Here is a 13734-nt window from a genome sequence, read left to right as displayed (position 1 = left end):
ACACACACACACACACACGCGCACACACACACACACAGACACACACATCAAAGCTAAAGACAGTGTGGACGCTGGTGCTCATTGATGCACTGCAGCAGCATACTGAATAAATCAGCATCACAAGCACCATATAATGTCTAAATTAGCTGGTTTGGTATATGAGTGTTTGATGTTATTTGAAAAGAGAGCCCCACACTTATAAATCCATCATATCTCATTCTTATGTAAATCTTTTTAGATTCACTTTAACGATGCATTGTTAAGATTCACATGTTGCATTTTCATAATGATGTTTTAATTAGTGTTCAGCCTGTAAGCTTGCATCTCAAAGGTGAGAAGATGTAGTTAATTAATACGACAGCGAGCATGATCTCATTCAGTGCAGTTCATTGAATCCGAGATAATACTCAAGTAAATAGATACGGCTGAGATCATGAGTCATTAGAGAAACAGTAATTAACACTCAGCCTAAGGTGGTAAGGGAGGTTTGTGTTGTAGACTTGACAGAAGGGTGACAGTAGATATACTTGTGCTGCACCAAGGGGGGCTGTAGATTTACATTTTAGACACTGTGTGCCTTTTGTGTAAGTGTGTGTGTGAGAGAGAGAGACTCACCAGCATTGGGTCAGAGAAGTCTGGCAGTGGACCAATGAAGAGTCCCGCTAGTGAGCATCCCAGCAGCAGCACGGCACAACCCACCAACACTGCTAACGGGTAGTCCACTATCACCTGGGAATAACTGCCAAATAGAAAACCACAGAAGAAGAAGACATGGCACTGAGTAAAAAATAATTATTGTAAACAAAATAGAAGAGACTTTAAAAGAGGCTGTTACAGTGAAACTTCGTTTGAATACTTACTTTCTCAGGATGTAGTACAGTCCTCCGTCCTTGTTAACAGTTGAGAACTTTGTTTATAATAATTTGAATAAAGATACCACACAAAATGCTCATTACATATGTATCTACAGCCAGCAGTCTGTTAGCTTAGCTTAGCATAAAGGATGGGAACAGGGGGAAACAACTAGCATAGCTCTGTCCAAAGGTAAAAAATAAACTTACCAGCACTTCTTAAGCTCACTGGTTAACACATTATATCTCATTTGGTAAATCCATACAAAAACTAAATGTAAACACAGAAGGATTGGACAGATCAAGGCTAGCTGTTTCAAGTCTTTATGCTAAGCTAACGGGCTTCTGGGTGGCATCAATCATCTCATCTAACTCTCTGCCAGAACCCAAACAGGCATATTTCCAAAAGTCTTTTGAACACACCTTACTGTCACCACATGCCGCTGCGTCGGTTTCTGTGTCCTGCTCTCGTTTGACCCTCGCAGCCAATGACATCTCACCGCGCCGGGACGAGACGTCTGATGGGCAGAAGTACAACTATGTTCCACTTTCACCACGACGCCTCCTTCAGGATGAGGACCTGTTGTGTTTGAATGACAGTCGCGGCAGGTGTTTGGCTTGATTGGACCATAGTGGCTGCAGTGGGGACATTTTCGGGGATGTGGCGAATTGTAGGCTCCAGCTTGAGAACACTGGGGGACCTAATGAAGAAAGGAAGATAGAAAATGCACATGGAAAATATAAATCACAGAAATTGTGTATATTTTTGGATTCTGGTATCATTCAAGTCTTTTGAGCGATACAATGACTTTTATTGCCCCTGCTTCCCAGATCCTGAATCTATCTCTAACCTTTCTGTTTTAATGAGTCCCCAAGTTTCTATCCCAAACAGCACACAGTACAGTCAGTGCTCAGGCATACTTGGTGATAAAGCTGGCAGGAGGAAGAGGGTCTGTTGAGGCTGCTGCAGCTGTCACATAGCTCCCCTTCAGACTGGATGACTGTCAACTGGGCCTCGGCTGAACACTCGCTGTCAGGAGGGCACAGAGACACTGCCGGGATCTCGCTGAGGAGAGAAAGATGGGTGAGAGGGCATGAAAAAGAGAAGAGAGGGAATATATGGCTGCAAGAGAGTAGAAATGATTGACAGGTACGCAAGAAAGACAAAGGAGCAACAAAAACTGAAGAGTTCAGTCAGGGAAACCGTGCAGAAGGCAATGTTTGTAAAACTTAACAATCTAGTCGAGCGGGCCAGCAGAGCTAATGAGGTAAGTAACAGATTTTTGGGTAAGGCACTTGGCTGATGGAGTAAGGAGGCCCAAATTCAAAAAGAAGGGATGCTACGAGTGAAAGAAGTAGAAGAGAGACTGAGAGACTGTTTACACATCATGTCACAGACCCCGTAATGAAAGAGGTATAGGCGGCTGTCCAGGATAGATAACATGAGTGAGTGAAGACTCTCCTGCAGTCAGGAGAACCCTGGAATAAATGATATGTTTTAAATAAATGTATTCCTGTCTCATTCTAACTACACTATCGTTTGTAGGAAAATGAAACTGCTGCAAACATATCTATTGTGAGCCACACTAGCAGCTAGCTCTAGAGACGGTCATATTGGTTGGCCCACCGCTTTGGTCCATATTGAAATATAACGATTGAATAGATTGATAACAATGTGCAGACATTCATGTTTCCCTGTGGATGAATCCGAATGACTTTGGTGATCCCCTGATATTTCCACAAGTGCCATGAGGTTTGGATTTGTGGTTTTGAGTGAAATTGATTGGATGGATTGCCATGAAATTTGTTCCAGACATTTATGTTCCCCTCAGGAAGAACTGTAATAACTTAGCTGGTCCCCTGACTTTTTAGCTTTATCTCTTCAATGTCCAGTACTTTTGTTTATGACCAAACACCTGCTAAACGAATGACGTTCTCATCAGCGTCTCGGCTACGGTTTGTGTTTACAGCTAATTAGCAGATGTTAGAATGCAAACACACTAAGCTACGATGTTAGCGCTGTGCCTAAATACAACCGATAGCATGACGGTAGACTTTTAATCTTGAATTTAATTCCATTCCTTTTCTACCATATTAACACATACCAACATACCGAAACAATTACATTATGAAATACAAATACAGAACTTTATTTTAAATTAAAAGATACTAAAGATGTCGCCAGCTGCCATAAAAGCACGAGGTGTTGGGTGTAAACATTATTTAGCTTCACTGAAGAGGCGGAACGAGCTGATACAGAGAATAATCTGACTGTATACGATATTCTCAGGCAACACAGAAAATTATTTCCCCAAACTTAAGGGGGAGACTGTCTATATCGAGAAGTTAAATCTGACCGCAGTCCTGATTTCCAGTCAGATAGGATCGTTTACTTTAATTTTATTTCATCTATTTCCAGAATTTTGATTTTAAGAAGTCATAAAGCCTCATTGTATTTAAGCTAATATAAATAAACCGAACTGATTTACTGAGGAATGCTTTGGTTGTATCTCTCTGGAGGGGCCGTGAGGTCTGTGTCAACTGCCACATGCTTGATTTTCCACAATAGACTGGATCCAACCGCACTTCCTTTGTCACCATGGCGACAGAGTAAGTCAACAGAGCCTAAATGACCTCACACTGTTTTATTTGCATCCCATAATAAGGTGCACGGATGAAGTGTAGTCTGTTGGTTTGTTGGTATATACAGTAGCAGAGGGATTAGTGGTGCAGCTCAACGAGGACCTGAATCTCACTGTTTTGTCTTCGTATTACAATAAAGCTGTAATATGATCTGAATAATAAACAGGCCACAGTGCTCTCAGCAGCTCGTAGGCACATTGCAAATGTTTGTCATCTAATTGAACCTATTTAGGTGCTGGAGTGAATAAATACACTCATAGAAAGTAACAGGAAATCAACACTGTTAACACTGTTTCTAATACTGAAGCATGATAAACTCCATCGCTACAGAACTCCAAGCGTGTAAAATAGATGCTAAAGTATTAGCGGGTACTGTGTAACCTGTGACTGACAGCCACTCAGTATTTAATCCCATTACTCCCCTTTGATGGTTCTTCACAGAACTGCCAACGTAGGCACACACACACACACACACACACCCACACACACACACACACACACCACACACACACACACACACACACACACACACACACACTCATGAGGAGAGCAATTTGTGATACTCATTAATATTTCATTGGATGAATACAAAAATACATCCAGGAAGGTGTCACCGAGCTGCTCCCCACACCCGGGATTTAAAAAAACACTTGCATTGTGCACTGACGTCAGAATGACCTTATAAATCTGAGAAACATCAAAGCAGTAGAGTATAGTGCAGTGTCTCATTTCATTATAAATACAGTCATTAGCTAAACAAACTAATAAAACACCCATGACATATAAATGAGGGCAGACAAAATATTAGAAACACCTCACAGTATTTAAAGATTATAATTCAACAGCACCGCAAACTACAGCCTCCAAAATGACAACAAAGTTAAATGAACATCTCTCTGAAACCGAAGACTGTAACCTATGGGTAAGATTTATTACTGGGCTGTTGTATGAGACTGCTTTAATTTTAGCTGATGAATAAACGCAGTTTGTAAAGTATGAGTAAAGTACATGTACGTCAAATGTGTGCCTCAGTACAATAGCTACGTAAATATTAGCAATTTTCCTCTGGTATGTAAGATGTTCTTAAGACTAATTTTAAACCTTTCAAAGCAAAGTTTGACTGGTGTAGTTGATCTTGTGTGCACTAATTTAAGATATAAGAATAGGGATTGAGGAGAGCTGTAAGGCATTCAAAAGACTCCAGCAAGGAGAATCAAAAAATATCTATAACTGGCTTAAGACTCTCAGCGCTCGCTACTCTCTCCTCCATCTGCCTTTAGGTCTCTGCCTCTGTCTCTTTTCCTTTTAACAGCACGTCTCTTACATCAACTCTCCGGATGCCAGTCAATGTCATGTCCTCAAACATCTCCTCAACTGCCAATCACACACACACACACACACACACACACACACACACACACACACACACACACACACAAGACAAAAAGCACAAAAGCTCAGGCTGTATGCAGCAGGCAAAGTGTTAACCTTCCTAAAAAGACAGCTTCTGTGTTATTTAGAGGACAAAGAGCCTTGAGTATTATTTGTTTTTTATATGTATAAAAAGCAGCAGTGGGTGAGTGACAGGGTGACATCGACCCAGCAGGACGTTGATGACATTGAACAGATCTTCCAGTTCTCAAGTCAACTGTGAGTGTGAGACTGCATAGGCTACAGTAGCTTATGTCAAAGGCAAACAATAAGAGCATAACATTTTCTTTATATGATGATAAACTATCACTCAAAGTACCAGCTCTTGTCTAACATATAGTGCTAAAATACGTATAGGTTGTCAAATGATGGATTGAGTCATGATGATATTTGCCCTGAAAATGCCAAACGTAAAAATCTTAAAAGTAAGTTGACAACAGCCAAATTAAATGAAATACCAATTATAATAATGTAATGGAAAAAATAGCAACAGTATTAATCATATCATGTGCATAATCCTATTGTCCACCGCATAAACACAGCTGGATGAACGATACTCACATCGGCCACAGAAGGGTTAAAACGCATCCACGTCGACCACTAGTAATGTCATGTATTTGTCTACGGTACGCACCAGAGAAATGCACGGATAAGAAAAAGCAACTCACCTTTGGTAAGGCTGCTGAATCCCCCTTTCGTCTGTAGGAGAACCATCCATCACTATCGCATCCGTGCTTTCTCCTATTATCGAGCGAGCTTCCATCTCCCTCCTGACTGCGCTTTAAAACTAATACAAAAAAATAAAAGGCTGGCATATGAATTTCCTGTTATTTAGAATTGGGTTAACCAAACAGTCCCCATCTGCCCAGACTGAGTACACGAGGACCAGGAGCTTGTTTCTGACGCTGGTACTACAGAGCAGCACCAGGGCTGTTTGGGTTAATCTGCCCCGAGCTTCGCCCTGATTGGCGGAGCCGCGGTGATGCTGGGGACGATGCCTGGTCGCTATCCAACCGGCCGCGGTGCTGGAGCGCCAAGTCACGGATAGTGTGCTTTAGTGCCTGCTTAATTGGCTCAGACAGGAGCTACAGTCACTGTTTAGTGAGTACGTTGTGAAGGTGCACAGACAGGGATGCTGCTAATCCCCATTTAGAATGTAATTGTATTGTGTAGTATTGTCTCCTTTATTTAAATCAATAGGCTTACCAATCAATAAGGAGGAGACTTAGATCAACTGCACAGTATCAAAAAATATAATTAACATACATGTTTCAAATAAGACAAATAAGAGGCTATATATGGTGTTTACAAGTTGTAATGTGTTGTTAATGATTAATAGCTGCTTTATAGATCAGTTATAAGCCAGTGATAAGAACAACGTTTGGGTTGCCAGATTGTGAATAATCCCTTTTGAATGACTGGACTGATTGAACACTTGCAAAAAAACAAAAAGTTTACTGTTGCCCAAGAAAAAAATGGGGTGAACTGCATCAATTGGTCTATCTTTAACATAATGCAGAAAAGAAGTGAGAAGAGAAAAGAGAAGATGGAAAAAAAGATAAAAAGAAATATGACTTTGGGTTTTTTATTAAGAGAAGTGAGAGCCAGAGCCCACCAGCATAAAATAAAGGAGAAACCATGACACAGCAGACCTGTGTGACTTTCTGCTAATGAGGCGGCCTGGTTATAAATATGAATCATGGCACTGGGCCCTTGTGTTTGAGGGGCCACTTTGGGAAAAAAGGAAATGATTTATTGGAAGAAAGGCAAAGATCGAGAGAGCAAGGGTGTGAGAAAGTTTTGTATGACAGAGATGAAAGTCCTATTTCATGTTTTTAAATGAGAAGCAGAGACATCTTTATTTTTATCGCAATAATTTATATCTATTCGTGCTTCAGTGAGTCATGATGCTCAAAACTGATTCATCGTAAATGGGTTGAGCTGCTGGAAGAGTGGGAATTAATCACAGCTGTCAATCTGTGTTGGAGAGAGGTTTATCCTTCATGTCCAAAGGATGACGCTGAGTGGACCTTTGAGCTTAGACTTTCTTCGTGATCTTCATGCCCGTTTGTTTGTCTTTGTGTTTATGCAACGTTGTCCTCAGATTCAAATAAAAGGCTCGCTGTGTCAATGGTTGGCATGGCGTTTTCTCAACAGCCTGTGTTGCAGCTGACATGGCTAATGCCTTGTTGACTTCAGACATTGATTAACTTACACTGTAGCTGCCACACACACACACAAGAAAAAAAACAACCCAAATACACATGCATTCAAAGCCTGAGAGGCACGTACTACCACACACACATATAATGAGAGGCTGAAGAGAGGGTGTTTGGCTTCTGGCTGGTACTGAGGTGACAGCCATGGTATAATTTCCTGTGGCAGATCTCTGCCAGTGAGTAGTGATGCAGAGGGAAACGCTTCATTACAGCTTCAGTGCTGCCGAAAGATCTGTGAAACAAAACACAGTTGGATAAATAACAAAGATACAACTAAATAAATAGAAAACGACTGTGTGGAAACAAAGAGCAGGGCATTTCTGTGAACTTGTGCAAACCTAAAATGTTACTATAATCAGTTCAGTTGGGCTCATCAACAAACTGCCATCACTCCCCTGCACATCCCTTCTAGGTTTATTATTTAAATATACTTTACACTTTTACATTACACTTACATCTCACTTGTTTATAGTCCTGTTATCTGTTTGTTTGTGCACTTTATTTTATATTTTACTGTAAATTTTACTATGTTTCTACTTTTTGCACTGTGTTGATTGTTGTTGATTGTTTAATGTTATGCACCACCCGTCATATCAAATTCCTTGTATGTGCAACATACCTGGGCAATACACGGTTCTGATTCTGATTCTTGAAGCTTCTGATCAATAATAAATCCACCTCTGAGTGATTGTTTTTGAATGAAGACAAAAGGGTGTTTTGCTGCCACCTGTTGGACAGATTGTGAAGGTGACAGCAGTCCTCCTCTGTCTATCTAAACAACTATGTTTCATGTTGAACAACATAATACGACTGTAATCATCTTTTTAATAAATTAACCAGCATGCACATTTAAATACTTTTCTTTTAAATGTGTAATCAAAATGTAAATTCAAATGTGATTTTTTTCCCCCTCTGTGCGTTAAATAAAACACACAGTTTAATATTCTCCCACGTGGTTTCTTCTTACGCTACATGCCCTACTGATTGCTGTTGTAAAAGCAGCCGCGGAGAGCGCTTTATCACGCGCATTGTGTGACAACATGAGGTCGAGCTCTCCTGCGAAGTTGTTCAGCGGGTGTAAAGTTACGAGCGGACAGGACACACCTCTAGAGGGAGTTCCCGGGGAGGTGGAAATAAGGAGCTGATCGCTTCTGCCGCAGAAAAGTCAAGCCTCCTTTCAGTTGGAGCTGAGCGGTCGCCAGAGCCTGCGGCCGTGCGTCTTTTCAGCAGCAGTAGCCGTGCCACGAGAGGAAAATGCCCGAGATGGGCAACTCTTTACGCGCGGCTGCCCTCCTGGCTTTCGTGGTTCTTTCCATTCTGGTGTCACTCTTGATTAGCAGCGTGCAGCATTTTGGAGCGAGAATATCTTACTTTTCAAATGCAACTGTTGCTGGTGATGAGGAGGAGTTCGCGTCCCTCCGCGGGGCGTTGATTTACCAGCTCAACGAGAGGCGCAAAGAAATCATTCCGCTGCTTTTACCTGATTATGATGATGATGATGAGGATGATGATGAAAACGGACTACCCGGGGAAAGCCGACGTTCTCTCCACAGTGACCAAACACAAGACTCGACTTTGGATTACAGTCTGTGGAATGAGATCACGCATGGCTCCAGGAGAGCGCATATGGATGAAATGGGTTGTGACTCTCTGGTGGACATGCAGGCGGTGGAGATTCTCGGTTCTGGATACACCAAATTGGTTGTCAAAGTGAATCTAGCCGGAGGTCAGCCGGTAGCGTTAAAACTCGTCAATGAGCAGGGGATAGACATGGGAAAGTGTGTGGAGGATTTTAGAGACCCTCAAGGCTGCCGAGAGCTCGTTTCATACAAGCTGAAGAAAGAAATAATCCTGTTGCAGAGGCTGCAGCATCCAAACGTCATTAAGGTAAAGTGTTCCCTCTGTCTGCCTTGTGGGCATTCATTTAAAGACTTTTAAAATGGTTTGATACCCTTAAATATTTAAGGTTACGATACTGTCCAAATGCCAAAGCAACATAATAGACAATATATTTTAAAGCAAAGTTGTTGGAAAGTAGATCATTAGAAGTGCTGCTCACTTTAAAACACTGGAGCTAATGCTGGCATATTGTTATTAAGATTTTCCATAATCCATGTAGGCCTTCCCCTGCTCACAGTTTCCTTTGTCTCAAACACACTGAACTGAATGAAAGGCCTCACTGGCTCTGCAGGACCTTCCCATGTAATTAAATTAAATTCACTGACCCTCTTCTGACCTTTGGGTCCAGTTTGGGAAGAGCAGACAATGTGCCTCTGTCCCCTCTACAATCCCTGGTTGCATCTGAAACCCCCACAGAGTTTATTCACTCAAATCATTACAGCCCAATTTAGAACTAGTTTTGAATTGAACCGGCCAGTTTGTTTCTCCAGCAGGCGTGTGACGGCGGTGTGTCCAACGGCTCAACCGATCAATTTCACAAGTATACAGAGCGCATTCCCCTCTAGGCTAATTTGATTTCACTGTCACAAGTCTGAGCTGCAGACAGAACATCATGTCCTCTCAATTCACTTTAAGACACTTTAGCCTGTCGCTTTCTCTAATTTCTGCAGAGTAAAAAATGCAAAATCAAACAGTGATTTTGATCCGTTTTTTTTTTTTTTTGCTCTACTTCACTGTGACTAACCCACAGTTATTCTACACTTCCACAGCTTAAAGGTCACTGTGCAGGAGCTGCAGGAGGAGGAGGAGGAGAGGATGGAAGAGTCACAGTCATTCTGGAGCAGGGGAATCCTCTCCAGATGATCCAGCTGCTGCAGAGTCCCTGGGAGGACAGATTCAGGGTAAGCGTGTTAGTTCCCGCTTTCAGCTGTCGATACGCATGCCCTGTCATTCATCCTTGACACTGCACTGCTCGCTGAGAGGCTGAAAGTCTCCCTCGCACATATTTGCACGTTATGCGTGTGCAAGCCCTCGCTCCGCTTGGCAGGAGAGAAGGAGGTTGAAAGATGAGGGGGGCGGACATTTGAAACTCCTGGAGTTCTGACATCTGTCCCTCAGTGTATTTGATCAGGCCGTGGTTGGAATGGAGATGGGTCCTGGAGTTAATCCACTGCAGGCTAGGAATGTCATGTCATCCCACACACACACACACACACACACACACAGTTTTAGTCAACCCCCATCACAGGTATGCTCACAGTTTGAGTCAACAGAGGCTGAATTTGCACTCCAGGGATCCAGCGTGCGTGTGTGTGTGTGTGTGCGTGTGTGTGTGTGTGTGTGTGCGTGTGTGTGTGTGTGTGTGTGCGCGTGTGTGTGTGTGTGCGCGTGTGCGTGCGTGCGTGCGTGTGTGTGTGCGCGTGTGCGTGCGTGCGTGCGTGCGTGTGTGTGTGTTCGCGCATGGATGTGCTTGAAAGGGAAAGAAAGGAAGAACTTTTGGATTAGCAAAAGTAACATCACAGTCTGCCAGTATCATCTCAGCTATGGGCCTCATTTTGCTGCGTCACCCAAATAGCCGTTCATAATACCCCCCTGGAGCTGCTCGGCCCCTTTAGGCTTGGTTGCATCTGCGCAAGCTACAGTAATCCGGGGGTGTTCGGTTTCGCCCAGCCCTATTATTACAGTGCTTCGATCCCAGCAAGTGACGTCCAAGAGACTCGGAGCATTACCTAGCACCGCAGCTATGTTTGTAGTGTGACAGAATCATTTCATGCTCTGTCAGTGCGTGGCTAATTTATGTTGCCTTTAGCAGCTTACTTATTTTCTCTTTCTGTTTTATTGTAGGATTTAAAGAGTACTATAAAAGCAGTCTCAGGAAATGGCTTGCAAATGTGGCTGGTGAAACGCCTTAAAAGAGAATAATGCAGTGTTTTTGCAAGACTTGAGGTTTTTATATTTTTCCATTTTTAGCAATTTAGTGACACATTTATCAGGTGTCACCCTTTCAGGAAAAAAACAAGTCGGCGTTTAGCTTGACCACCGAGAATGTTTTGGTTATTCCAGCATTTTATTAAAGGCTTTTATTTGACAACAAGTAGCAGGTTGGAGGGAAGCATGTAATCCACTAACTTCTGTTAAAAGCACAAAAAACTAAACCCAATTCTAGAGCTGCAAGTAAGGCTGGAAGTAACACTTTTTCTCATTACTGATTAAATCAGACTTTTTTTTTCATTAAATAATCTTGTAACTCTTTATTTTAATGAAAAAAATGTCTAGGTTTTCCAATTTGAGTTTTTGCTGTTTTTTTATCTTCTACGATAGTAAGCTCAGTACTTTGGGGTTTTGGTCTGTCATCTTGGGCTGTAGGAAATTGTAATGGGCATTTTATTAATTACAAATTGTATGCCTCAACAGATTAATCAATGTATAGTATTCAGATTAAATGATGATGAAAATAGCAGTTAGTTGCAGCCCTAATTTAATCCATAAAATACCCACATTACAAAACAAAATAATATTAGATTTGAAATGATAAGAAACAGCAGGAATGAGGCAAATCTCCACATTGGAGAGTTGGAAGCAGTGAATGTTTGCAATTTTTGCCTTTTTATAAATGACTTCTTGTTACAAGGTTTTAGGAGCTGCAAGGACAATATGTTTCTCTTTGACTGCGTTCCTGTGCACTTAAACAAATGGTCATCAATCCAGCTGATCAGGTTTTGGCATGTCCAATCCCCTCCCAGGTGTGTCTGGACCTGGTCAGGCTCCTCCACTTCCTCTCCCAGTCTCCTCTGGGCTCCGTGGCTCTGTTGGACTTCCAGCCCCGGCAGTTTGTCACCGTGTCTGGCGAGCTGAAGCTCACAGACCTGGACGACGCCAGCGCCGAGGAGACCTCCTGTCAGAGGGACGCGGACTGCACCCTCCAGTTTCCGCACAGAAATTTCACTCTGCCGTGCTCGGCACAGGGAGTGTGCGTGGGCTTGAATGAGAAGAGGAACATTTACAACGCCTATAGGTAAGAGAAGTGACAGCTTTACTACATGTTGAACCTGTGATGGATGGATGGAGCAGCATGGATGATTGCTTTAATACAGGCCGAGTCGACTGCTAAAACGTTGTTGATAAGACATCTGGAAATGTGCAGTTTGATGGAGGAGTTGTGATGAATAAGTTGGTAGCTTCAATGGGGGAAAAAAGGGAGTCTTCTCTGTTTTAAAATGGACAGCTTTATGGACTGTTTGTTTTAACACCGGGGTGAGACATGTCATGTTCTGTGGGAGCTATGTGATGGGGCTTGTCTGTCTTTCTGTCTGTCTGACTGAGTTGTCTTTGTCTGGCCCCAGGTATTTTTTCACCTACCTGCTGCCTCACCAGGCCCCACCCGGCTTCACACACCTGGTAGACCACATTATGAACTCCACAGGTGAGGACGAGAGACGTCTTGACTTGACGGGACGCTCGCTATTGTAGATCAGAAAGCAAATCACTCTATTATTGCAGCCGTGTAATGACATGCCTCGGTATAAGTCCTTTTTTTTAATGAGCTCCACACAATGCTTCCTGGCACGTAACAAGGTAATGATTATAATATCTGTTGAGATGACACGACTGGGATTAGACAGGAGAAGCCTAGCAAGGGGAAAAAAAATCATCCGTATTGGATAGTATGACTTTATGCCTGTAGTCGGTTAGATCTTTTATCAGATTTTAATGTATTGTGTGTGTGTGTCCAGGGGAGCTGAAAGCTGACATCAATCAAACGCTGGAGGCCTTTGAACACATCCTCCTCCTCTACAAGTCTGGCCTGCACCTGGACAACCTGCCTCCATCAATAATCAGAGGTAAGAGCTCGTGGAATGAAGGCTGCTTTTTATAAAGTACAGTAGGCCCTGTTGTAGACTTATTCTTCTTGGAGAGAATGCTTGGCTCTTTTTTTTACCACCCTTTTTTTTTTTTTTGAGAAAACTCACAGTCTACACCTCTGTTTTCAAAAAAAAAAATGAAGGGGGTGTTTCTCCCTCTCGGGCTGTTTTGACAGGTTTATTAGGCAGCTGGAATGAGAGAACAAGACCAACAAAGTGGGATTAATCCTGCATGTCTCTGGCTCAGAAAGCACAGTCGGCGTTCATTTAAAAAAAAAACAGTGCTGGTATTAAGCGGAGTTATTCTGTTTAACCTTTCATGGAAGTCGTGTAGAGATCTTTAGTCCAACTTTTGAATTGTTTACATAAAAAAACTCTTGTTAACATACTTTCCCTCTCAGAATAGTTGTATAAAGTACTTTTTTGGAAACGTTTTGTGTTCTTTCAGTATAAGCACTGAAAGTCCTTCACTTTTCTTCTCCTCCACTCACTCCACTGCAGCCCCCCTCTGTCCCCTCCCGCCATTCCTCTCAACTCTATGAAATATTAATAACAGAATGACTGGCTGCGTTCCTGTGGTGAGATTTTCCGTCCCCCCAGATGCTGGACTGTTTATATAGCAGCGCTTTGTGAATTTAATCACAGATTCAGGGTAAAGAGGCCTGGGCGCTGAGGCTGACACCAGGAGGGAATGTTTTAGCTTAACAAGGAGGTGCCATGAGTCAACCCTGCTGCTGCTGCTGCTGCTGCCTAGTGTGTGTGATAAGACCCCCAGAAATGTGTGTGTGTGTGTGTGTGTGTGTGTGTGTGTGTGTGTGTGTGTGTGTG

At 42.6% G+C, this 13734-nt stretch overlaps 2 protein-coding genes across 2 annotated transcripts in view; one reads left to right on the top strand and one right to left on the bottom strand.

Annotated features, from left to right (window-relative positions):
* The window catches only part of disp2 (dispatched RND transporter family member 2), a 15608-nt gene extending 9759 nt beyond the window's left edge, over positions 1 to 5849 (bottom strand). The window contains exons 1-4 of the mRNA XM_031847492.1: positions 5594 to 5849; positions 1773 to 1917; positions 1275 to 1552; positions 616 to 739 (exon numbers count right to left, since the gene is read on the bottom strand). Coding sequence (XP_031703352.1) covers positions 616 to 739; positions 1275 to 1552; positions 1773 to 1917; positions 5594 to 5688 — 642 coding nt within the window. The 5' untranslated portion in view covers positions 5689 to 5849. The remainder of the gene's footprint in view (positions 1 to 615; positions 740 to 1274; positions 1553 to 1772; positions 1918 to 5593) is intronic.
* A 2471-nt stretch (positions 5850 to 8320) lies between these two features.
* Positions 8321 to 13734, top strand: part of pkdccb (protein kinase domain containing, cytoplasmic b) — a 9678-nt gene continuing 4264 nt past the window's right edge. Inside the window, exons 1-5 of the mRNA XM_031846983.1 lie at positions 8321 to 9031; positions 9814 to 9945; positions 11788 to 12059; positions 12388 to 12467; positions 12778 to 12885. Of these exons, the coding sequence (XP_031702843.1) occupies positions 8399 to 9031; positions 9814 to 9945; positions 11788 to 12059; positions 12388 to 12467; positions 12778 to 12885 (1225 nt within the window). The 5' untranslated portion in view covers positions 8321 to 8398. The remainder of the gene's footprint in view (positions 9032 to 9813; positions 9946 to 11787; positions 12060 to 12387; positions 12468 to 12777; positions 12886 to 13734) is intronic.

This window comes from Anarrhichthys ocellatus, unplaced genomic scaffold (assembly GCF_004355925.1).
Source record: "Anarrhichthys ocellatus isolate YVR2014 unplaced genomic scaffold, GSC_Weel_1.0 scaffold7, whole genome shotgun sequence".
NCBI lineage: Eukaryota > Metazoa > Chordata > Actinopteri > Perciformes > Anarhichadidae > Anarrhichthys > Anarrhichthys ocellatus.
The sequence above is the reverse complement of the archived record's forward strand: the minus strand, read 5'-3'. Positions and strand labels throughout refer to the sequence as shown.